At 39.9% G+C, this 26,004-nt stretch overlaps 1 protein-coding gene across 2 annotated transcripts in view; it reads right to left on the minus strand.

Moving 5' to 3' along the window:
• uts2r (urotensin 2 receptor) overlaps nucleotides 1–24,740 on the minus strand; it is a 57,898-nt gene extending 33,158 nt beyond the window's left edge. The window contains exons 1-4 of one of the 2 annotated variants that reach the window (XM_028030297.1): nucleotides 24,229–24,740; nucleotides 19,370–20,085; nucleotides 15,577–15,955; nucleotides 14,891–14,893 (exon numbers count right to left, since the gene is read on the minus strand). In XM_028030297.1, coding sequence (XP_027886098.1) covers nucleotides 14,891–14,893; nucleotides 15,577–15,955; nucleotides 19,370–20,083 — 1,096 coding nt within the window. In that variant the 5' untranslated portion in view covers nucleotides 20,084–20,085; nucleotides 24,229–24,740. The remainder of the gene's footprint in view (nucleotides 1–14,890; nucleotides 14,894–15,576; nucleotides 15,956–19,369; nucleotides 20,086–24,228) is intronic. The other variant, XM_028030296.1, reaches the window with a different exon arrangement.
• Between the last annotated feature and the right edge of the window lie 1,264 nt (nucleotides 24,741–26,004).

Here is a 26,004-nt window from a genome sequence, read left to right on the forward strand (position 1 = left end):
TCGCCATACACAATGATACCTGAGGTTATCTGGTCAAGTAAGGATTGGTGGATGGAAAAAAAAAAAAAAAAAAGAGAGCCAATAAACTAAAAAAGCTCAATGGAACACTGACCTTCAAAAAAAAAAAAAGAACTAAGTTTAGTGCAAAGTTTAGGACATAAATTAAAGTTTGTTAGTTTTAAAAATACCTGTGATGACCTCTTAGAGAAATGAGCTCTGGAAGATACACATCAGAAGAAGGGAGAAGATACACGGTTTTAAGAGCCAGCCATGCTTTCAAAGAGAGGGAGGTTGGGAACGCCAGAACCTGAGCTGAACAAAAACAAAAAAACACTCTCAAGATTTCATGTTTTTAAATGTCAAATATGTGAGATTCTTTGCTTTGCTCATGACGTTTTTTTAATTTTTTAATAAAATGACAGGTAAATACTTTCAATGCCTCACAAAAACACTTGAAGTCCTGTTATTTGTGAAAGTTAAATAACTATCATTAGAGGTGGAACTCTTTGACTGTTTTTTTGTGTATTTCACTCACTGCATAATTCCACATTTTTGGGGGGGTCTAATAATTATAGTTACGATGGAGAAAGTGGAAGTCTCAATAAACATTTCAAAAGCAGAATTTACAAGAAATATATACAGCACCAGATTTGAAGTGGTGCTCAAACATGACAAATCACAGCGACTGAAGCTGAAAGTGTTGAGAGCCTTCACGGTCCAACGGGCAATTTCTATCTTCAGACCAGAAAAAAAAACCACACCCTATAACCTGTTGAGATGCAAAATTTATTTTAAAGCTTCTGCAGTGGAAACCATTTCTGTTGAAATCTCTGCAGAATCCCCAAATGAAGCTGCAGGAGGCGACGGAATATGAGATGCTCCTGTCCGGACTGCAACAGCAATGAGTTCAGGAGAATGAGGTGGGTTTTTTTTTAATGCCCTGGTTTTAACAGCCTCTGGGTTCAATGCCAGATTGTGTGCAGACAGCAGACACTCTGACCCTGGGTCATTGGATAAGTATTTACAAGCATGTGTTCAGATGAGAACCTGAGAACGATAAACGCACACAGCTGTCCCGAGTCGGTCACACACACTTCAGTGCAACAACACAAGCAGAAATATTCTAAGTGGCGTTGCTCTGAGAATTTCATTCTATCAATCCCCCCCCAACTGTACCTTCAGCATCACTTTTTAATGACGTGAGGACTGCCGCTTTTCTACCATCTGACACAAACTCACCCTTTCTGCTCATGCTCATCTTACATTTATCTCTTTCCCCTCAGTTTGCCTCCAGTGGTTGGAAGTCTGTTCAAGGACTTAAAGCCATGCAGGCATATGACACTTTCAGATAAAGTCGCTGTGCCTTAATGCCTCCCAAATCACAAGGCTGTTTCTCAAACGGCTGTAGCTTCAATCGTTGTGCTGTGGCAGCTGTAAAGGAAGCACATTGAGTCTTAGAAGTCATATTCTCAAGGAAATTTCTTTGATTATATGAGCCAGGGTTTGAAAATGTGTCGTCGCCTAATGTCCTTGTAACGTATTCATATCTTTATAGCATTTTTAAATGTTGTCATGTTACAACAAAGACCAAGACTTTAACAATATCTGATTAATTTATGAAATCGATTTTAACACGTTAAAAATTTTAACGCAATTAATCAAAATGTTGTTGTTGGTTGTTTTTTTTTACATACAAAAAGTCCCATGTTGGAACCTTTGTGTTTGCACGTTTCTGGTACATCCCAAAATCTGACGCACATCTGCAAACAGTGGGCCAGTCTTGGCCCACTAGGGTTAAATTTTTGCTTCAATAAACGATCTGATAGGACGCTGGAAAAGATTATTGTTGTTTTTATGTTGCAGTAGAAGCAGCTAGCTCATTAATAAAACTATTCAAGCATAAAATAGCATGGCAATGCTAAACATGAAGCAGCAACACAGACATGCCTAATGCTAATGTCAGCCTCCGCATTCCACATTTCTAAAGAAGCTACATCAGGGGTTCCTGGTGTAGCTTCATTCAAAGCTCAATAAGTATAGTAGCACTTTGCACCAATCTGATGGTTGAACAGACAGATAAAAAACAATGTCATTCTTGTTGAACTTCTATGTTTATGTATTCAATATTTTAGCAGCAAAAAGAATTGAAAATGTTGCTAATTTTGTCTACATATAGTTTGACTGAAATGTGATTAATTGCGATAAATTAATCACAGACCCTGCAATTAACTCAATTAGACATTTTAAACCAGTCCCACCACTAGACATCATGGTATTTATCAGGCAAAATCAGGAAGTGGGGAAAAAAAACATAACCAAAACACATTATTTAAAAATAATTAAAAACTTAGAGGGACCAGGGCAGAGAGGACCCATAACCGCCTCGCCTGGTAAGCTAACCCATGGGAGGTCAGGAAGGTTGGATGCCTGTAAGAGCCCTGCACAGCCCGATACGTCCCCAGAAGCCATGGGCTTCCACACAAACATGACACAAACTAATTGCAAGATAGATCCCATACAAACCCAGAAGCTCTTATGCTTAAACTTAAAACTTGTCCTCTAACGTTTGAAAGCACTCACTCTATGGCAGATGTTGGAGCTTGTGTATCTCCTTATGGGGTGTCATGGGTGCAGGGACACCATGACGTGTAAGTACTGAAGTTTATGAGCCTTAAGGAAACCAGATTGTGACCCCAAAAAGGAAAGGAAAGTGTGTGTGTTGCATTTAAGTGCTTCAGATCATAAGTGGAACCCATGTTTCAATGTTTTAAGACTTTTGTTTAAAGCAGGGTCAGAAGATTAACATGAACCAAGACAAAGAGGCACTCAATCCCCTTTCATCTCCGTAGGATCTTGTTTGACAGCAGAGGAGGGTGGAGTTATTGATTGCAGGCGGTAGTTTCCGAGACAACACTTCCTGCAGCTATCGCCGGCAAAGCTTCAGATCTGCTACGATTAGAAAAGATCAGCGATTCTCATCTGCATTTCCCAAAAAGGAGTTGAGTCAATGCAATCTCTGGGAAGGAGATCGATAGTTCTTGCTCTGTCTTGAGTAAGCAAGAAGGAATCAGTGAGAAACTGTCAGAATGACCTGTAGAAAGCTTTGATCTGAGCTTTGATCTGCCATGCACTGACCTTCAAACTACTGTTGATAGATATTTGTTACAAAAACAATACACAATATTCTCTTCTGAATCAATATTTCAACAAACTGATGCGACTTATATTCACAACTCCTAGAAATCCGAAGCTTATTTTGTCTGCCAGAGAAACTCGATCACCCACGTAGTTGAATCTATTCTTGTTTGACGATGTTTCCAATAAAGCACAGAAAATTGTCCTTCTGGCTGTTTTCACAAATAAAATAGGAGTTTTTTTGAACGTCAAACCTTTTTCTAAAGAGTCGGTGAAGAACAATCTCAGGTACTGTGGAAAAGACTTTCCCTTCTTAAAATGTTTTTTGACTTTTTGGTCACACATAAATGCTTCAGTTCATTGAACTGAAAAAAAGAAAGACCTGAAAAAAGGGGGGGAAAATCATTTTCAAAGGATGACATTTTGGGAAAAGAAACAAAATTGATCCCAATGTGAAAAAGTGATTGTGTTAAATTACGATTCAGCTGTGGCTAATCACATTATTTGGAAAGTAGAGTTGAAGTTCACTAGTGATAGCAAAGTCTGATTACTGCCAGACCTGTTGATAAAAAGAGAACCTGTCTCACAACAGGAAGTAGCCTAAGAATCCAAAGATCAACACATTATGCACTAATATAAATAACATTAACAGATAAAAAGTCACTGACATTTGTTAGAGATCTACCTCTCAATAGCAAAAAGGAGAAAAAAATCAGAGACGCTGGACTAAAATCTGATTGGCATTTAACTGGCCATTCATTATTCAAACCTCTTAAACGTGGTTGAGTTAGAACAATTCTGCAAAGAGAGGGCCAAGCATTCCTCTGCAGCAATGTGAAAGTCTCATCACCATTTATCAAATGCTTCATGGCAGTTTGTTGATACCAAGTGGGGGACATCCAGTAATTAGATTTAAGAGGCAATTGCATAAAATATTTAATTAGAAACTGGTTTTGTGTAAGATTATGTGTTTACTGTGGATCTAAAATTTATTTAACAATCTAAAACAGATTAAGCAGCTGAATGCGGCTGCATGAGACCAGGAATATTGTCTCGTTCTAATAAGCAGTGATCTCGTGTCGAAAAAAAATCGTTAGGAATTTTACGAAGTTGCATATATGCAGTGAGGCAGTAGAACATTTCTCCATCGTCATAGGAAAGATGTCAAGCCTCGAGCTTCAATCGGATCCTCTGAACAACAAATCCTCCCAGTTCAGCCCTGTGTGAATATCTCCACTAAAGAACGGACACAGTAAGAGGCTCTCACCCAGCTACACATGAATGGAAAAATCAGCAGAGCCAAACCACAAACTGCTTTAATATGGGCAATGGAGGACCAGAGGTTTGTTATGAAGAAGGGGGTATTTTACTGTGTGTTGTGGGGAGCAATGGTGGTAGATTTTTCCCTTTGGGATAAATATTAATATAATGAGGTCATCTTGTTGCTTATTCTGTCAAAACCAATAAACTTTACATACTCATTTAGATTTTTTGTGCATTTAGCACACTGCATGCTATGATATGCTATCATTTTGCTTGTTGTCTTTGGCTCTTAAAACTAAATAATGTAAATAATGCTAACAGCATTGGGTACATACCAGCTCAAGGGGAACACTAATTACTACTAATTTTTTTAATTTTACCCAAACGCTAATGTTCGCCCATGACGTGTGTAGCGCGCCGGTTTGGTGATATGAAGCTTACAGGAAAATGCCTGCACTGTAAACAACCATCGTCCATCGTCCATTGCCAAGAGAGAAGTGCTGAGCCAAACAAGATGGCTGCTAATGTAAATTCAACATCTGGCCAACGCGGACTGAACGGCTTCATTCACTTCCTTTACTGCCGTTGCTGAAACTACAGGCAGATTGCAATTCTGAAACGAAATCGATGTCAGTTTAAATTCTACTGAAGAAATCCAGCTCAATGGGAGAAACCCCAGACGGATGAATGAAGGGAGATGAGAATCGAGTGGAATTAGTTAGATAGAATAGAGGCTACCTAACTAATGAAATGGCTTGACACAAGACTGAACCCAAACTAATGACATCATGTTTAAATGCAAAAAAAATATAACATTTTGGACACTCTGACAAAATACAAACTTCTACACATTTTACTGGAGTTTTATTTCATAGTGCAACACAACATAGTGCATAATTGCCTGTCAACAACAGCGAAGTGCAATCCACGTTGTGCACCAAGTCTATAAATAAAAACTCGTGTCAGAATGGAAGCATACCAGTCGTGACAGGACTTCACATGCTGACAAGTAGCAGAAATATGGCTCTGTCATTGGAGCATTTTACTTTGAAAAACAAATGCACTCAAAACAAAGAAGCGATATTATTATATAGAAGTTTCTACAGGCTGAATTTGGTAGTTTGCAGAGTTGCAGTTATTGAGTTGTAAAAAAGAGAAGTTGTATGCTGTCATTAGGAGGGAGCTCCCATTGTGTCAGTGAGAAGCTGGAAGATAGGAGTTCTTGAATCTGCTTGAGGCAAAAGCCTTCAGGCAAAATCAGCAGCAACCAGCATGACAAACTCACATTACTGACAGAAGTGGAGGCTGTTAAAGTCCACTCCGACTATGGGCAATGGGCTTTGACGAAGAAAGCCCATTGCCCATGCCAGTCAATGGGCTGTTAGAAAGAAAGAAAGAAACAAACATAAATCTGCTTCTGCTGCAGTGATGTTTGTGCTTTCACTAAGTGAAGTCAGCAGAAGTTATTGGGATAAAAAGTTTTTTATTCTTACAAAAACACATTTATTATAAACCTTTTTCCAGAAACAAAAACTAAAACCCAGCCACCCGCAAGGAGACATCCACTGGTCAAAAGGAAAGATTCTGTGATAAGGGAAAGAAGTTAGTTCAAATAATAACTCTGATAATGTCTTTGAACTTTGTAATTTCAAGCCTGAATAGAAACTAAACCTTTACATGACTGAGTGAAGACAAGATGTCTGAAACTTATTGACTGTGGTCTGGCGGGGCAGGAAGTCCTCAATATTATTAATATTGTTCGCCTGACTACAGGAGAACCAAATCCCACAGTGAGATGCTTTTTATTACTATGTTTATCTTTTGGGGCAATGGCTGTAGTCATTTTTCCTGTAATCGGTAGGTTGCCGGTTCGGACGCCCGCTCCGTCCGTCTCTGTCATTATGTCTGTGAGCAAGACACATCATCCGCCTTGCCTGCTGTTGGTGGTGGTCAGAGGGCCTGGTGGTGCTGGTTTATGGCAGACTACAATGTGGTCGCTTGCCACCATCAGCATGTGGGCGTGTGTGTGAATGGGTGAATGAAGTATGGCACTTTGGGGTCCTCTAGACCTGATAAAGCACCAAACAAGTACAGCCATTTACCATTTATCTCAACTACATTGTCAATGAGAACAAGTAAAGAGTTAAGCATCAGTTTAAGGCCAGTTATTCATGGAATAGAAAAATGATCCATCCATTCATGATTGGGTTCTACATGACGGGGGAGGGAAATCCAGATGTCCGTCCTCCTAGGGTTAGGGTTAGCTGACCATAGGGTTATGGGTAGTTGGATTCTCCAGTTTGGTTGGGGGATACCAAGACAGTCCCAGTCCACAAAGGATCGGTTCCTTCATCAAATTGTGAATCTGTGCTTGTGTCCTTGCAGTTTGAAATCCCTGGAAAACCTTCAAAGAGGCTTTCAGAATGTATCCTGATTAGACGCTGTTAAAATCGTAAAAACAAGTCATTTTGGGGTGGGGAGTATGATAGTCTGACACAGAACACAATGTGTCATTAACCCAGAAGTTACATCAACAAACTGAAGTTATGGGTGGTGACGCAACCCCAGCAACAACGCAAGATAAGATAATTACAGGGCAGAAAGGGTGATAGACAAGGAGAGGTTTGACCACTTCTGAAAGAGCATGTGCATAATAAAGGGAATTCTAAGGCTTAGCCATGGATTGATTCTTCTTATAATCAATCATTGTATCATTGTTCCATGTCACCCATTGTGTAAAACATGTATGCATTGTCAGATTGTTGCTTTTCTCCCTGTGGGATGCTGTGAGTGCAGCGAGTTGAACAACAGGAACGTCCTTGCGTAACCAAGCCTTGAGTCATCAGTAAATCATCAATGGAGAGAAATAGTTTTGTGATTTATTGTCACATGAACAAAAACTCAGTTTTTTAAAAACGCAACAGCACCCGAAGCACCTCGGCCAACTCCGTAAATTTCAGAGGAACGAGGGATCTAAACAGAGCTTCCCCGGACAACAGAGCTCCAGACTTCTATCCCTAAAGGTTTGTAGCTCCGTCTCTATTCAGAGGGTAAGTCTGGGCAACCTATAGCAAACAGCTCATTACATTTGCCTGGGACCAGGATTTCTTTCTTTCAGTCGAGATGCATACCTCATGGTCATATGTATAAGTCTGAAAATAAAAATTATTAAGGCAATATCTATCTATCTACCCATCTCTTGCTCCATCCCACCATCACAAGATGCCTACTGTAGTTGAACTACACCACTTTAGGTAAAGACTTACTCCCAATAAGAAAGGATCAATCCGCATCTTCTACTATTACTACTGAAATGATCTATCAGTAAAAAAAGAACCAAAAAACTACATTGTTTAACTGAATACATTTTTACAGAATTAAACTATGAATATTTTGTTGTCCTTCCCCTCAAATGTATGGTATTCCATCCAGAACCAGCTGAGCTGGTTCTGGATGGAATACCAGAAGTTACATCAACAAGTTGAAACATCTTGAAAGTTGAAACCTGAACTGCTTGAATCTTTAGGCCAATGGCGCCCAAATCAAGTCCTGGAGCGATACCATGCTTCTTCAACTCGTCAACAGACCTGAATCAAATATCTGAATTCCCTCTGCAGCGGTCATCAGGCTCTAGAGAGGCCTGGTATTCATTTGATTCAGGTGATTTGTCAAAGGGAAGTATCTTAAAGCTGCAAGACAGTAGTTCTTGATAGCCAGTCTTGGGAACTCCTGCTTTATGCTAAAGAGTAAAACAAAAAGAATTATATTTACATAACGGTACAATAAATTCTTAGATATATGTAAATGTAATCTTTAATAGAGTAACCAGCAATCAACTCCCAGCACTCCCAGAGCAAAACAAACAAAGTAATCTTGTTTGTTTAGGTTCATCTTTTGATTTCTCATTTACATTTTCTTACCAGTTCACAGGAATCTGACCTTTCTCTGAGAGGGAAGCGCCAACTATAAAAATTACAGAAGCACTGTACTGTTAATGAATAATGCATACTAGTAGAACAAATGCACTGCAAAAAGTCTGTATGTCTTCATTTATCCGCTTTCCCCTGGCAAGAGGGAACAGCGAAAAGTTCATTTGACACGTTATGCCGATGTTTCCGTTGAAAATCCCCCCTTGGCTTTGCTGATTTATTTCCTCATTTTATCTACCAGGAAAGAGACAAACGATCCAACTTGCCAGTGCAACAATGAATATGCGATATCTATAGCTGTATTTTTAGAATGAGTCGAGAGAAGGAACTTATCAGAACCATGCTCCTTGCACAGAGAGAATGTAATCTTATGTCTGTTCCTCGTGGATATAATACGGTACAACAAACCAGTAGACAGACTTTGCCCACTTTTTGGGTGAGGTTTTTATTTTACAACATGAACACGGCACAAAGACTTGATTGAAACAATGCCCACATTCCGCCATATGCTCAGTAGCTTCCTGGGACACTCCGTCAAAGCCAAGAATAAATGTCTCAGTGCATTGGGAATATGAATGTTTCATATGAATGGAACAACTCCACTAGTCAAAGGGGTTATTTATGTCTTTTGCCACTGTGGCAAAATATACACTCTGCTTAGAGTTAACACGGCAATACATGTTTTCCAAAACATAAAAAAAAATAATAAATCCCTGGATCCTACAATTCCTTATTTCTCTCTCCAAGTTTCAGGCTTCCATCATAAATGTCAGTATGCGTTAAGTAACTCGCGTGTTTCCCTCCAAGCAGTTGGCAATGCAGTTAACATTTTATGCGCTTCTACAAAATAAAATGGCCTGCATTCTAAAAATGTATGGATGTAGTCAAAGCTGTGCAGTACCAAGCAACAGAGCTCGTCATTCAACTGTCTCACATTTTTCCACATTACTTTAATACATTCTTAGACATTCTTCAGGGATGTTACATAATAGACATTATGAAAACTCAATGTAATGAATGAATGATGGAGTACTGGGGATAAACACATATCTGTGCCGCAATTTTACATTTTTATTGTTGAAAAATAAATAGTTAGTTTTGGGCATCGGTAACTACACTGCCAGAGTCTCACAGGATAAAGTTAGTTGCGTTAACTCTGAAGCACTAATCATAAACATTAGTTTGACTAGTGCTAAAACACTATACCAAAAAGCTGCTTGATTGATTTGTTGGACAGACCTGTGAAGACGCTGTTGCAATAATCAATACGACTGAAGATGAACGCATGGATGAGTTTCTCTAGATCTGGCTGAGACATTAGTCCTTTAATCCTGGAAATGTTCTTCAGGTGATAGAAGGCCGACTTTGTAACTGTCTTTATGTGGCTCTGGAGGTTCAGGTCAGAGTCCATCACTGCTCCCAGGTTTCGGGCTGATCGCTGGTTTTCAGTTGTAATAACTGAAGCTGTGCATTGACTCTAGATCTATAACTCTAGATCTATAACTCTAGATCGTTCCTCTTTAGGTCCAAAAATAATAACTTCAGTTTTGTTTCTGTTCAGCTGGAGAAAGTTTTGGCACATCCACACATTTATCTGTTCTAAGCATCTGTTCAGTGATTGGATGGGTTCTGAGTCACCTGGTGAAACTGTGTCCTACAGCGATGCATTCTGGGTACAGAATGAACATCATTTGCTACACCTCATGACGGGCGGAGAACGTGTGGAGAGGAAACGGAACGTAAACAGTTTTCCCCCACTTCAAAATAGGAGCGTGAATGTAAGCGAAAACAGTCGATACCCAAAGCTTCAACACAGATGTCGAACTTTATTCAACTGAAAGTTCACAAAATGGCCAAGTGAATTAACACTTTAGAATTAATCTGGAAAAATCCATTTACGGGAAGCTAAGCGAGCTAAATGTTTTCAAAGTTAGCAAAAGCGCTAAAGTGCTAAACAAAAAATTTGCTCCGCTATTAAGAGGATTAGCGGAAGTGTACCAGTACTCTTTCCAGTTCATTACCAATGCAGCTGCTCCGTTGTGTTGGTGTGTCCTGTGAGATGCTGGCATTTGAGGTTGTTTTGTAGCATCTTACTGCTGCTACAAAACAAGACAAAAGAGGCTTCTTCTTCATTTAGCTGTTTTCATTAGACACCCCCGTCCCCAAACATCTGTCTCAATCCCACTTTGTTCTTGGCATCCTCTTCTGTGTCAACGACCTTCTGCACAATCTTCCTGAATTAATCTTTCTGATCCCCCTCCTTCCTTCCTCCCATGCACCCCTCCTTAGCAGAACATATCTACTATCTCGAGTCTGCACATGTCCAACTCATCTAACCTAGACATCTTACACTTCATCTCGAACTGCTAAACCAGAGCTGTCCCTCTAATTTACTCATTTCTAATCCTGTCCATTTTGGTCACTTCCTGTGAAAACCTAGCCATCTTTTTAGCTCCTCCACCTCCAGGGAAGCTAACCTGTCTCCAAAGCAGATGTCACCACAGATAACACCACCATGCAGTTACCCTTTCCTATTTATTGTCGCAGCCATCACTCTGTCACAAATCCTCCCTAACAAGCATCACTTCTGCTCTCTTCTTCATCGCTCTTGTTCTTTGGGAGCTACCTTCAGAAAACCTCTGCGTTTTCCTCAAAACATTCATCACGTTCACATACACGCACATATTCTGACTTGCCTCTGGTGCCTTTTTTTCACCTTTGACCTAGAGCATACCTCAACATCTCCCGGCTCCCCTCCAACGTCTCTCTACTCTCACTAAAGAATACAATGTTCTCCGCAAACAGCCCTGCCTGACCTGACCCGTTCGGTGAGCCTGTCCATCACCACGGCAAACAACACGAGGTTCACATTTGACCCCTCACCCCAAACCCGCAGTGTGTGAAAAGCCTTAAAAAGTTGTTTGCTAAATTCCAAAAGTAAGAGAAAAAAAAACATATTTCTTTAACTTATAACTTGAGGTCATTACAACCAGTATTTTCTTAAGAAGTCACTGAAAGCAAAATCTTACTTAACGTTTACATGTTTGAAAGGTTTGTTTTTCTTCCGAAATATTCAATGAAAATTTGCTAATTTATGGATTTTTTTTTAACTTTCAAAATGGGCGACTATCAGCGTATCTGGAAAGAGAAAATCTCATATCAGGCACTTTTTGTTAGTATTTTGCATTATCCTGGAATCTTACAATATTTATGTTGACTTATGACGTAAGAGGAGATCGACCACAACTTAGATGGCTCAGGAAGAAGGTTGATGGTCAACAACTTCTGCACTGAACTAGAATTACTATGTTATGCTTCATTATCTTTCAAAAACAGTCACAACTTTTGTTTTTATTTAAATCTACTGTGATCCATGATGCCTTACATTTTAATGTGGCAAAGGGAGCGATCATCACACCATACTTTACAGTGGATATTTTAATCCTGTTTCATGTTAGGCTCACCTGAGGTAGTTGTGGTCAAAAAGCTAAATCTTAAATAGTTAATTAGTACCAAATTGGTATTGATCTCAATATTTACGTTTCGGATTCCATCTTGAAATTTGATTTTATTTTGTATTGAAGTTTCTCCACTCAACCGTAAAAAAAATAATTCTTTGTACTTCATTTAGAAAAAATGCACAAAGACCACGCTAATGTGTTATTAAAGTATTTTGTAGGCATCTATAAACTTTTGTCAAAATTGTCAAAATAATTAAAGGGGAAAACCACAAAAACTCCTAAGGTTCAGAAGTTTGTATCACTACCAAAATATGCAGCATCACACACCTGTAGGAGGGAGGACGTAAATCCAGCAGCAGAGCGGTTCAGGAGGAGCAAAGAAACTGTCGACTGCTTGACAAACCAGTGTAGGCATGAGTCAGCTTCTTTGCTTCTCCCCTAACCCAACCCCAGTCAGAAACTGTCTGGATTTTATTAAATCAACAAACCTTGGAACGCCATTCGTACTTTGGAAGATCTCCACTTGCATAAACAGAGTGTGTGTTTTATTAGCTGCTAAAACTAAGTGTGGTGTGGAGTATATGAGGTGTTTTAGAAGGAAAACCATGGTAAAGTTGAGGCGAGACACAAAAAACAAGAAACAGTAAAAATACTTAAGCTGCTATTAAATGGATTATGTCTCTTTATAATATAACATATTGGAGGAAAGGCAGATGACAAAAACACACCCAGTTACTGACCATTAACCTACATGGTGGCTGCTGATGATGTAACTTTATGTCCATCTCACAGGAACAGACAATACAGCGCTTCGTGTTTCCAAGAACAAGACGAGCAACGGAAATGTTTCGCAATTTGTTTCAAATAACCTAGAAGTGCAGAACATTTAAGCCAAAGCCTGACTTGTTTAATTCCGTCTTGGTGGAACTGCACATCTACTGAGCTCATTATATGTGAAAACGTTAAACATTTGATAGAGGAATGTTGTTGTGATGACTTGATGAAGGTGGAGTGTCAGAGCAGGAGCTTCTTAAAGGGGCAGTATTATGTGAAGTTGACTTTTTTGACTTTTACATCATGTTATAATGTTATTCCCACATCAAAAACATATGTGGAGTGTTGCCTTGATTCTTTCATGCATGTTTGAGAAATCTTAATCTCCCGTGGCAACCATTCAGTTGTGTAAAACGCCTGGTTGGACCTAGCTCCGCCTTCGAGGACGAAGCTCCTCCTCTGAGCTGCAGTTTCTGAGCTTTTGCCACACAGAACAGCCTGCCCCCAGTCAGCTCCTTCAGACTAGCTCACACCAGTTAGCAAACACCTGGTGGAACTGTACATCAGATGAACTCATTATAGGAGCTACTTCTCAGTAGCAGGTAAACACTTTGCTAAAGGGTTAATAGAGTAGCCATGTTGTGATGACTTCCTGAAGGCAGAGTTTCAGAAAGAGGAGGAGTTTTTAAAGAGACAGAGGCCCAATTTCAAGGCGATAAATTGCAAAGTCAAATGTTAGAAAGTCATGTTAGATATATACAACATTTTTATGACTGAAGGTAACAATTACTTGATTGTGCCATAGAAATGACACTATGTACTTGTAAAATACATAATACTGCCCCTTTAAATTTGTTCCATCTCTGCAGTGAGTGTAGCCTTTCTGTGTCGTCCTCCATGCTCGTGTGACTTATTGAATTTCTGAAGGTAAATAAAGCAGGCAGCCTGGGCAGAAACTACAGAAAACAAAGAAACACCATGCTCTAAATCTGATTGCAAGCTTTGGATTTGTTCTTCTGTCTGCCTTCCTGTGTGACGAGACAGCTGTAATATTCTGCTTTATCCATTGGGACTTAGTTCTGATCAAACTTCTGAGTTGATATTTCATTACCTATATAGCAGATATTACCTGCAGTGGATTCAAATCAGACCCTGCGTTGAACTGCAGCTGCTTTTTTCCCCCCTTTTGTTTGTCAGCTCCACCTGTACAGACATCATTTTGTGTTCTCTCCATTTCCCATCAATCTGCTCTTCGTCACCCTGCTTTCCCTGTAGGGAACCTTTGTGCCCTACATCTAAAGCCCTTTAATGCATGCATGACTCATAACCGGCAGGCACATAAACAAATATAGAAAAGTGTTTTTCCAACCCTGGAAGTGGGGCACCTAGAGTTAAAAGGAAGCTAAAATAATCCTTCATCTTTGGAAAAACGTAGTCCCAAAATGCCCCATTTTGGTAACTGTCTAGAATCTCACCAACACACTAACTTTGTAAAGACAGTAGCGTTAAAAAAATGTGTCTTTTTTTCCCCTTCAAGGAGTTTTCATATAGTCATAAATAGTATAACTGTATCTGCTAGCAGTAAACAATACAGGTTTGGAAAATTCAAGACAAATTACAACAGGGAAGTTTAGCAACACAATCTCAAACTTTTACTAAGGAAATAATATATTTATTTTCACACTTAGTCAGCTTTTTCTTCATTTCTTTAATCAAATGACGTTAACACCGTTTACGGCCGAGCCGTTTACGCTGCGACACGGTACGCAGTCATAAAAAAGTAAAAATAGATAAATAAATCGATCTTTGTGCGGATGGGTGTGCTGGACGTTTGCTGTGAGATTGACTTGAGTTCCTCGAACTGAAATACGCCTGAATATGTGTGAGACTTTACCCTGAACTGAGACTTTTTATTGGATATTGCAGATATGAAGCACAAATATTCATTTTCATTTGGAACATCCAAACGACAATAAAAGAATCTTGACAATTACATCACAACGACTGATATCTTAGCAGATTTCCGTGGACATTTTGCTTTTTCCCATATCATGGTGCACTGTTACTACTCTCCTGTGCTGTCTGTCAGCCGATGGATGCTGATCCAGCTACTACTACATGGTAGCTTGAATAATACATGTCTAATTTCATTGGTGGAATGTTAAACATACTGGTTTCTTGTAATTTAATTAAGTCACCAGAACCAAATCCAGTAGGCTTCTAGATTGTGAAAGTTTTGTCTTCATCCATGAAGTGTTAATTCTGTGAAACAGTCTTAAGATGATGCGAGTGTTTAGTCTGTCAGTCTTCAAATGTACTATGCATGACATTCTCATAGGATGAAAAAATCAAAAAATGGTTGTCTTCTGTACTTGAAAAAATCAGTTTCACAAAAACTCAAAGATCCGGGGGCCAAATGTGGCCCACCGTAGCTTTTTATGTGGCCCTCTAGATTCCAAATTACATTAAGTAGTCCCTCCAGTTTTTCACGAGTCCGCAAAATTTTCATGATTTTACTGCAAAAAAACCATTGGGTTTAGGTGACTGCTGCCTCAGCCATACTTGATGTTAAGTTATAGTCAGTGATCGATACGGCTACTAATGGAAAGTCACATGTAACATGAAACATCAGCGCAAATATCATTAAAATTTCGTGCAAATATTTCTAAATTAGCTCCACAAAATCTGCAATTTTGATTGCGAAAGACCACAAAAACAATCGCAAAATCCTGGATGGACTGATCAGTGTGAAAAATGTTTCAATATTATTTCATTTTAAGAAACACTTATCGAACGCTGAAACAAACAGCTATTTACTGATGTTTTAGCAGCTTTATCAATACATCCTGGCACAACCGGCTCGTCAAGAACATTCAGATTATGGGTCTGGCCCAAAATGAAAACCGAGTTTGACAAATCCTGAACTAAAGGTTTCATTGTTGAAAGATATTGATGTTGAAAGGGGAGATACACACACGTTACACTAATTCAAGCCAGAAGAAGGCTGCTCCTACCGCACAGGCTGCTGTTGTGAGCGCGCAGGGAAGCCGTGTGCGTGAGCATGAAGCTCTCGGTGCACTGCTGACTGCTGGCGGACGGCGACCTGCGGGGCGACCGCTGGAAACGGTTCCGTCTGTTGAAGTAGCTGCCGGCCGACCACGACCTCTTGTGCTTCCTCAGGTACTCCTTGTAGTTCTTGGTGAGCAGCGTGTAGAGGAACGGGTTGATGCAGCTGTTGGAGTACGTCAGGCACGTGGTCAGGTAGTTGATGTTGCGTTTGACTTTGGTGGAGAGGGGCAAGGAGGGGCAGAACTGGCTGAGCAGCTGCCAGATCCAAAAGGGCAAGAAGCACGCCCAGAAGAGGAGCACGATGGTGAAGATCAGGTACAGCACCTAGAGGAACATGGGGAAAATGAAGATTTCAGAAATCCGTTCAACCACAATGTCATAATGTGACGTACTCTTGAAAAGTAAAATCTTTACAGCTGTTAATTATTCTCCCCTTCACTCAAATCAAGTGGTGGGAAACAGAAAGATTATGACCAGAAATAGACTGGGACTACAAAGAAGCCCTGGAAATTAGCTGCAATTATATGGTCCATTAACTATGTAATTGCGCAATTTGAGATTTCTAAAATAAATTCACTTCATAGAAACAAGGCAAAAAAAAAACAACTCTAGTTTTTTGATAAAAAGTTTGGTGAACAACATATTATGGCCGTAATCAAAACTGGTTTACTTCGCAAACATGCACATTCATTGGGTTTATTTTTTCAAGCATTATGCACAGTACAGTGTTCTTCACAGTATTTGAGCCTCGCTGTACAGTTAGAGATACTGTCCTTTTGAAAGGGTGGCAAGAAAAGAAACCCCTCAGTTTCTGAGGGGAAACAGAAAATAAGCCGAGGTTGATCTGCGTCCCTGCACCGACGACAGGAATTAAGGCAATTGTGGATAGAAAATGAAAGTTGTGGTACATTTCTGCCAAAAAGATTATTCTCAGAAAAAAAAAAGATTCTAGAAAAAAAAAAAAAACGTGGACATTTCTGAGTTTCAAAAGTAGAAAATTTGCTAGAAAAACTCACATTTTTAGATTGTCAAAAAAAAAAAAAAAATCCAGAAATACATTTCTGGATTTTTTTTGGATTTTTTTGGATCTGGATTGAATCCCCCTTTTTTTTAGAAGATTTCTGAGATTTTGAACAAACTGTACTCCATTTTTCTATCTAGATAGAAAAAGCCGCAGCCTCTGCATAGCAATGTTTACCCTGATCGCTGAATAGGAGAGAGGAATGCATTTTCTTTGCTACAGACGCGAGTTGTCATTTATACATAAACATTAGAGATATTTGATTCATGTATTAGGATACAGTTTCAGAAAAGTGAAGAAATTGTAATTTACTAAATTTGACATGGCATGTTTCAACAACATCTGGAATCACAGCTTTAAAATAACAACAACTCAGTCATACAGTACGTTTTACAGAAGCAACGCAGCAGGGCCCCTCTCCCACCTGTTGCTGAACCCTGCTGTCAGGTTGGCTGACACAAAACTAATAATAAACTCACTTACAAAAAAGATACAATTTGTTATTTGGAAATATTTCCGAGAATGTTCAGACAGTAAATTTATAAAAAACGTGAATAAACGGATCGCCCGGCCGCTCTCGCTCTTCTCCACACTCCGTTCTTGTTTCTAACGTCAATGTAAACTTGTGCCGGATTGCTGCTGTTGGGTTTGTTGCTGACTATTTTCCGTCAGTTACGGGTTTCAGCCTCTAAATCATAGGTGTCAAACTCCAGGCCTCGAGGGCCGCCGTCCTGCAGTTTTTAGATGTGCCACAGGTACAAAACACTGGAATGAAATGACTTAATTGCCTCCTCCTTGTGTAGATCAGTTCTTCAGAGTCCTGCACATCTAAAAGTTGCAGGACGCCGACTCTTGAGGACTGGAGTTTGACACCCCTGCTCTAAATGTTACCTTCTCCCGTCTCGCCTTATCACCACAACCTTTGGATTTTTGCACCACTATTATAATTTTCCAACGGTCTTTCAAGCGATACCAGAAGCTAGTCATTCTTTTCTATAATGGCGTCTGTGCTGCTGCTTCTTCTTCTTTTCAAACAGCTGGTGAAAAGAAGGGCGGCTGCCAGCTGGTATCTAACGTATAAGAGAGATTGTCGCCACCTACTGGACTGTGAACACCAGATTTGCAGGGATAGAGGGGTGGGATAAAACAAAACAACCGCACCCACCTGCCTCCCCCCAAAAATCACATCACTAATTGTGCCTCCCATTCCATGTACAAAGAAGCTGCTTAACTGGAGAGCTTCTTCAGTGACAAACTGTTGCATCCTCGGTGCACGAAGTAGCGTTATGACAGATCCTTCCTCTCAGCAGCTGCAATACTACAACCATCACTGCTCCCAACAAACTCTTTCTCACTTCTTGTCAGTTTTTTCTGCACAATTTAATTATTATTTTTTTAATCATATAAAGATTGAGATTGAAAAAAACATATTTAATGGAGTCCTGGCCAAGAGGCAGCGACAAAAACGACATAAAAAGTAACACCGTTTAGAGAAAATGACAAGCAATTTAAAAAACAAAACAAGAAAAAAGGTAGATGTTATTAAATCTGCCTCAAGGACTTGCAGTTTGGATGTAAAAGCACTAAACAAGAGAGATTCAGGCAATCTCAAAGTTTTTTGCAGTACGTTCAAGGAAAAGAGAGCAGAGTGAATGAAAGCCTTGGTACCCAAATGTGAGCAACAAGGTACAGCAGCTTGCAGAACAAATTTATCCATATATATTCTTCACTACATTAGTGTACTGAGTTGCACATTCCTTCTAATGTACGTATGTTACTTTTTTTAAGAACTGAAAAAACACCATTAGGCTCTTGGCTGCTTCCCTTAATGCTCTTCTTGCTTCCTGCTTAAATGACCTGCTCATTTGGGTGGATGAACATGCCTTGGTAGCTTCGCAGTTGTACCAAACTCCTGTCGTTTTATGGTTTCGTTTCATAACCTGAGCTTGCCTTAAAGCGTCACAACCGTCCGCCGTGTTCCTCAATCATCGTCAGGCTGGTTGTCCTCTAACAAACCTTGAGGACGTCATTTTGTTTAAGGGCATCGGATTATAAAAGGGAGGAATTAAATGTATGCCAAACTTTTAAGATTGTTCATAAATTTGTAATGTACAATGGAGTATTAGAGAAACTTGAGGGGGGGAAAAATGACTAGAATAAAGTCATAATATTACAGGAATAAAGTCACAGTATTACAAGAATTCAAATTCAGGTCAAATTCAAAAATGGAGAGTTAAATATTGTTATAACCCATATTAATTCCAATTCTTCACCGTTACTGTAGAGAGTGATGGGTGTTGGCAGGAAAGATCTCATGTAGCGGTCATGTAAGTCAAATAAAAATAAAATAACATCACATGAGAAAAAAATTATTTGTGATTGAACTCATAGTATTACGAGAAGGCAGGCCTATTGCGGCTTAATTCACATAATCCCATCACTTTATTATCAAAATGTTATGACTTTATTCTCATGCGAGTCTCTTCTCGTAAAACATATTACTATCGCAAATGTTTGATTTTATTCTTGGAATGTTATTCTTGTATTTTTAATTTGTTCTTAGTATGGTCCTGATACTCCATCATAATACGGTGTTCTGTCACCCTAAATCAAAATAAAATACGTCACAGTTTGGTGCAAGTTGTAGTTAGGCAAGATGTGGAAAAAGTTAAAACTTTTGCAAAGCACTCCAGACAGATCACTTGCCAAGTACTAACCTTCTGATTAGGTAGTTTCTTGGTCTGCTTGAAGCTTTTTGTTTGCGATATCCAGTAAGTCCGTGCTAGCTGGATGTAGAGATACCCGATGATCAATCCCGGAGCTACGATACTTGTGCAAAACAGAAAAGAGATGTAAATCTTGTAAGACTGCTGGGATAAAGTGGGCAGGCACATTGCCTTCTTCCCAACTGTTGTAAGCTGAATGGTCACAATCATAGGCAAGGTGAGGATTAGAGAGGCTACCCAGACCACCACCGCGATAGCCTTCCGGTAACTTTTAGACCGCTTGACCGTGTCCAGGGGCTTGAGCACCGCAAAGTATCGCTCCGTGCTCATGATGGTCAGCGTGAAAATGCTGGCGTGCATGGTCAGGAAATCCATGCTGATCAGTATCCGACAGCCCGCGTCCCCGAAGTACCAGCCCTTCAGGAAGTGTGTGCACACCACAAAGGGGATGGTGAGGAGGTACAGCAGATCTGCCAGAGCTAGGTTTATGATGTAGATGTACATGGACGCCGCGGTCCTCATGGAGTGGCACATGACCACCAGGGTGTAAATGTTCCCCGAGACGCCGACGAAGCACATGATGGAGAGGATGGTGCCGATGGTGACGGTAGCGGCGGCGTCCTGGTGAGAGCTCACGGGTGGGACGGTGGCGTTGGCGCCCCTTTCCACCAGGATTCCTACGGGGTCCATGGTCGCCGTCGTCATTCCTGGATGTGGGGAGAACAGTGAAGAATCATATTTAAGCTGCGTTGTACAAGAAAGTCAAGGCAACCGGTTTTTCTTCACTGTCTGACATTAAATCAGTCTCAGCAGTTCTTGTTTTGGATCAGTTAGCATCGGTAAAATAATTTCTGTTTTGCAAACGGCCAGATAATGAAGACAGTATCTAAAGTGTATGACTTTGATCAAATATTTCGGGCATCCCTTCCACAAACGCCTCATAATTGTTTGCTGAAATTTTGTCCAGTTCTTCCTGTCAGAGCTGCTATTACCGAAGGTTAGGCTTGTTTTACTTTGGAAAGACCCATTTGTACATAAGCTATCACAAGCTGCATTTCCATTACAAAAGTGTGCAAATCTTTAATCCCGGATTAAAGTGTCTGCTAGTGTCCAAAAAACACAATTTTGCAATTTCAGTGTTTTCATTAAACAAGTAATGGAATTAAAATCATACGTAAAATAAGCTTGTTCACGCAATAAGACATAAAAAAAAAAATCATGGCAGCGACGGCTGTAAAAAGTTACATGAGATATATTCATAATTCAGTCATGGTGCTAGAGCTCATCAACTATCAGCCAACAGAGGAGATGTTGGCCTCTAGTTCAGGCGTTGGAGTGACAAGCTCCTTATACTTAGGACCGGCTTTGTATGTGGTGTTTTGGGGAAATTGTAGACGACAGTTTTACAGAAGTGTTATGGATTCATCACATTTGCCTGACACAGCTTTTTATGAACAGTGTAGTACGGTAAGAGCTTTGGTGGAGCCAGCTGCATACTATTAAAAAAAACCCAATAACAAACCCTCATCCTCCTCCTACTTCCGGTCTTATTTGTCGTTTCTGCCAGTAGTAAATCTTGTTGTTGATCATGTGATGCAAAAAAAAAAGCATTTCGATAAGGTCGAAAAACCACCTCATCCTAGCGCAAAAACTTCTTATCAAAAAACTTTTGGGTATTTTTCTTTTAAATTGACGTGTTTCCATGAAGCTAATTTGTTTTCGTAATTTCAATTTGCACAATTCTATGACTAACGGAAACCTTTCCTAGCTTGTATCTTTCTATGCAGCATCAAAATGTTCACATAATGTTCTTTCCTTTTGATGGGATCTATATTGTGAAGTGCACCAGTCCCTCCTGCAGCGAAACACATTTACTGTCACTACTGTACTTGACAGTTGGGATGATGTTCGCAGTATGGTAAGCGTCCCGTTTTTTTGTTTTTCAGATGCGACAATGTTCATTACGACCAACCACTTCGATGTAAAGCTCCAACAGACTACATTACATGTATGCATTACTTTTGTTATGTTTCTGGGGTAAAATGTTTGTTTAAAAACCAGGTTTGTCTCTGGACTGTGGAAGATTTTTTTTCCGTATTTGAAGAGATGGAATTTGTGCCAAACGATGAGCCAGATTTGTACATGTCTGCATGATGTCACACAAGGATGTGAAGTCTTTGATTTGTTGCCTTTAAGTATTCACACGCGTGTCTCCAATAAAGACAAATATTGCGGGTGAACCAGATCAGAAGTGTACATTCTGAAACTATATCAGTCTATATGGTCAGTCAATTCTGCCCCTGATAAATTTGGCATTTAGTAAATATAGCAAATTTTGGTCCTCTTAGCTTTCCTTACAACAGGAAAATTTTAGTCTGATTCACTGTCAGACAGTGATAGTGTACACATACATCTGGTTTCAATACTCAGTGCCTCGTAGGTATCTTACATAAATAGTGGAGAACATTATTGGCAAATATTCTGACAGTCCTGTTCTCTGTTTTGGGACAGAAAAGCCATTAAGCATTGAATAGATAAACTTGCTTTATATGCAAACCATCTTGTCCGCACTCCGTTTTCACTTCTCATTTATTTCTAAGTTATCTTTATCTTTCATTTCAGAGAACTTGGAGCCAAACCGCCCCCCCCGGTCTCCTCTGCTTGTACAGTATATCCGTTGTGCAATTATAAATTCAGCAGTAAAAATTGCACACGATTCATTAGTTTGCTTGACACTTATTTAAATATTTAAAAAATATATATATCCTTGAATGTTCCAGATTAAAAAAAGGAGCCCGTCCTTGAAAAGTTGACATTTCTAATTAAGCGAGATTCTGAAAGAGGGTGGCCTGAATATCTGTCGTATCCTCAGTTGGAAGTGGTTCACACTGAAGTGACGTTTGTGTTCTTTAATTGAACAATTTGTATGCATTTAATATTTTATCTAACAGTTGTAGTCATGGCACAGTTTTATCAAACCAGTGGATAGAAGAAGTCTGCACAACCGCGATGAACTCCAAGGATTTTATGATGTAAAAAAAAGACACTTCTCAAAACCTGTTATTTAGGAAATGATAGAGACTAAAGAGGATTCCAGGCGCAGTAATGAAGGAACTGCAGGAACTTGTGTTCTACATGTGGCAACAATGACCCGTCGTCTCTGAAATTCTCGACCAAGTTTAACGACAGACGCCATTTTTCCAAAGAATTCTTCCATGTTTGATGAAATTTTGGCCACAATTCCAAACGTTTGGTTGGCACAAAAACAACACAGCACGCAAAGGGAACTGCAGTTGTGGGAGCATCATGGTTTAGGATTACTTTTTCTTCAGACAAACTAGACTTTTAGTCAAGGTAGGCCACGTTTCCGTTTCTGACAGTTCAGGCCCAAAAGAGATTTTGGGCCAAAGTCCAAACCTTCATCCAGGGGGGCCCAAAGTCGGTCCTCGAGGGCCGGCGTCCTGCATGTTTTAGTTCTCTCCCTGGTGGTAGTAACAACCTTCTCGGCATGTCAATGTTCTTCTTAGGCCTTCTAATGAGCCATCATTTGGTCCAGGTGCATTAAACCAGGGAGAGAACTAAAACACGCAGGACGTCGGACCTCCAGGACCGACTTTGGGCACCCGTCACTAGAATGATTTCACTAGACCACGTTCATTAAATCAAATTTTTGGTCTTTAAGTTTTAAACTATGAGGGGGGTTTTTTGTCTTTTTTTTTTTTACATATATTTCTACAAATGTCAACATCCCACAGAAGAAAATAAATCTATTATTTGTCTACACTTTTTTAAACCCCCCCCCCCCAAAAAACATTGTTTCTTTAAAAGTAACAACAAAATTCCTTCCAAATTATCTTTTTTCCAAAAGGTTAAAGGTCCATTTGTGGCTCTGAACAAGGTTTCTTTCACTGGACTGGGAGCCAAATTGGATCTTTGGATTGTGTCCAGAGGGCCACATTACAGCTTATGGCGGGCCGGATTTGGCCCCTGAACCTCGAGTTTGAAACATGTGATGTAGTTGTTCTGTAAGCTCTTGACTTTTTATATATCTTTCCATAAATACCTTTTGAATTTCCTCCACTTACTGGAGCATTTATCCCTCCGAACAGCAGCACAACGCTAGAACGCTACAGCTAGCAGGCTAATAAACCAACGCACCATTTCACAGGACAGCTGTGCTACGTTGCTATTTACCAGCTTCTGTTCTTGACTTGAGTTGAAGATTTTTTAATGAGGCTTAAGTCTGATTTTGAGTGTCAAACCTTTAGCAACAGACGTGCTGCTCCAGAGGCTCCACGTTTTCTCTGTTTCTGGCTCTGACTGAGTACCACAACCTTAAAGACTGAATCACAACTTTTTTTTTTACTTGCTTTCAGTTGCTTTTTGAGATCCTTTAGCCTACTTCATGTTGTCAGACAGGTTCTTTTTAAGAGACTTGAATCGACAGGCTTAGCACTAATCACGTTTGGCTGTGGATGACGAAACTGAACTGGGATCTGGTTAATATCAGTTCATTCATGACTGTGCTTTTTCACACAAGTTGGCTGAGACAGAACATTTCCTGAAAACGTCATCTTTCGACAACCAGTTATTGTATTTATCTGATCTTATACCTACCCTCACATTCGAACATTTAAATGCAACAAAAGCATAAAAAAAACAGAAGAACTCTGAAGAGGAACAAATACATTCAGTTCTCTTTGTGACTGAAACGGCAGCAGAAAGCAGTCAGTATGAGTTCACATCACTGTGTAATAGACTCATCACGTTCCCCCTACTTCATGCTTATACAGATGTTAAACAGGACAACCCGTCTGCAACCTGACAAACCAACATTAATCCCTCATTACCTGGACTGAATTGGAGGAAGAGCTTCAGCAGGCAGCTGCAGTTCCATCAGCCATGCCGCGTCCCAAACTTTCCACTTGCTGGAAGAAATCTCCCACCGTGAAAATGCCCGTACATCCCATCGGAAATGGCTGAAAAAATTCAACACAAAGGTAAATCCTTCTCCAGAAGTCTCTCTCAAAACAAACACTCCTCTTCTGATGGCATAAGTGTTACGCTGATTGCAGAGGGGAAAGTTATCTCCCAATTCCTCTGTCCTTCGCTCCTCAGTTGCGTCCAAACGCCTAATGTCACCTCAGCAGCTGTGAAATCCAGCTCAGAGGGGGGGAAAAAAAAACAAGTGCTTGAAGACACAAGAGATGGGAAGAGGAAAAACGTCAATGAAATGATGCTTAGTGGAAAATACGGAGCTGCTTTCGGAGACTCCTGTCTTTGAGTGAGGAAGAGAAAAGGGAGAGAGAGAGAGAGAGGGTGTGTGTGTGTGTGTGTGTGTCAGAGGTAGAGAGGCGAGAGAGAAGAGCAAGCTTTTAGTGTGGCGCTCTCACTCACAAGCCCCAACTGGGGGAGAGGAGGCAACAGAGGGGAGGTATGCAGGAAATGCGCTCTGCTCCCAGCGGCAGCCCCAGTGCCATCTATCTCCATGTAGCAGCAGAGCCACAAGCCGGGATTTAACGGTTATAGAGCAGCACTGGGGACACCTGTATATATATATATATATATATACTGTATATATATAATGCTAAAAAAATATCAACCTGCAGTGTCAGTTATTGTAAACGCAGGGTGGCAGGGTCAATGTCACCTTCCAGTAGAGTTGTAATCAAACATTGTGTGTGGCAAAGACCATGTTTTGCCTTTCCCTTCTTTCTTTGTCTATTCACCTAAACCGTTAAAAGGGGACCTATTACACTAAATTTACGTTTTGTGCTTTTTTTGTGTGCTTCCGTTAGTGTCTCTAAAAATCACAGTGGGGTTTTTGGAATATGTTCTTGTTTTGTTTGGTGTCTGGAAAACGAGCCGTTTCAAAAACAGACTGCGACATTACAAGCAAGGTTGTCATGTAACGCGAAGGAAAACTGAAATTCAGAAAACATTTTATTTAACTGAAATAAATTGAAACAGGGGGAAACTGGAAATGCATCATATGTTTATAAAACTAACAAATGAAAACATACCCAGAAATATTGCACCATCAACGTGTAGAGCTTAAATTGTGTATGGGAGACAAAATACAAATTTGCACACTTTTTCTTATTCGTTTTGTTCAAATCTTTCTTTCGTACATTTTACTTTTATGGACAATGCCTTGGAAGGAGACTGAATTTAACTGCGCCTCGAAAATGAACTGATCACAGAAACATGCAGGGAAGACTTTGTGACTTCCCGAAGCCAAATTTGATGCAATAGAGCCCAGCTAAAAACGAATAAATCACCTCTCACTGCCTGTGTGTAGGAGCAAAACTAGATCTTCGTCGACCTGAAGCTCAGCTGGCTCGGTTAGAAACGGCTGAGAGGAACTGGCACCATTTCTAAGAAATATTAAAACTACCGATGGTTTATTCAATCAAAGGGTTTCAAGAAGCAAACCGTACTGAGGAAACCGAGTGCAGAAATACGCATTTGTTCTGTGACAGTTTGCAGTCATTTGTGAGGTTTATGTGTTTCCCATTTACATTTCCTTTTTTTTTTTCTTCCAAAATGTATTTATGCTTTGACATGTAAAGGCAATGTAAACCAATGTAAAGGCAGTGCAATAGTTATATAGTTAATAGTGTACC

The sequence above is a fragment of the Xiphophorus couchianus genome, chromosome 10, assembly GCF_001444195.1.
Source record: "Xiphophorus couchianus chromosome 10, X_couchianus-1.0, whole genome shotgun sequence".
In the NCBI taxonomy this organism is placed as follows: Eukaryota; Metazoa; Chordata; class Actinopteri; order Cyprinodontiformes; family Poeciliidae; genus Xiphophorus; species Xiphophorus couchianus.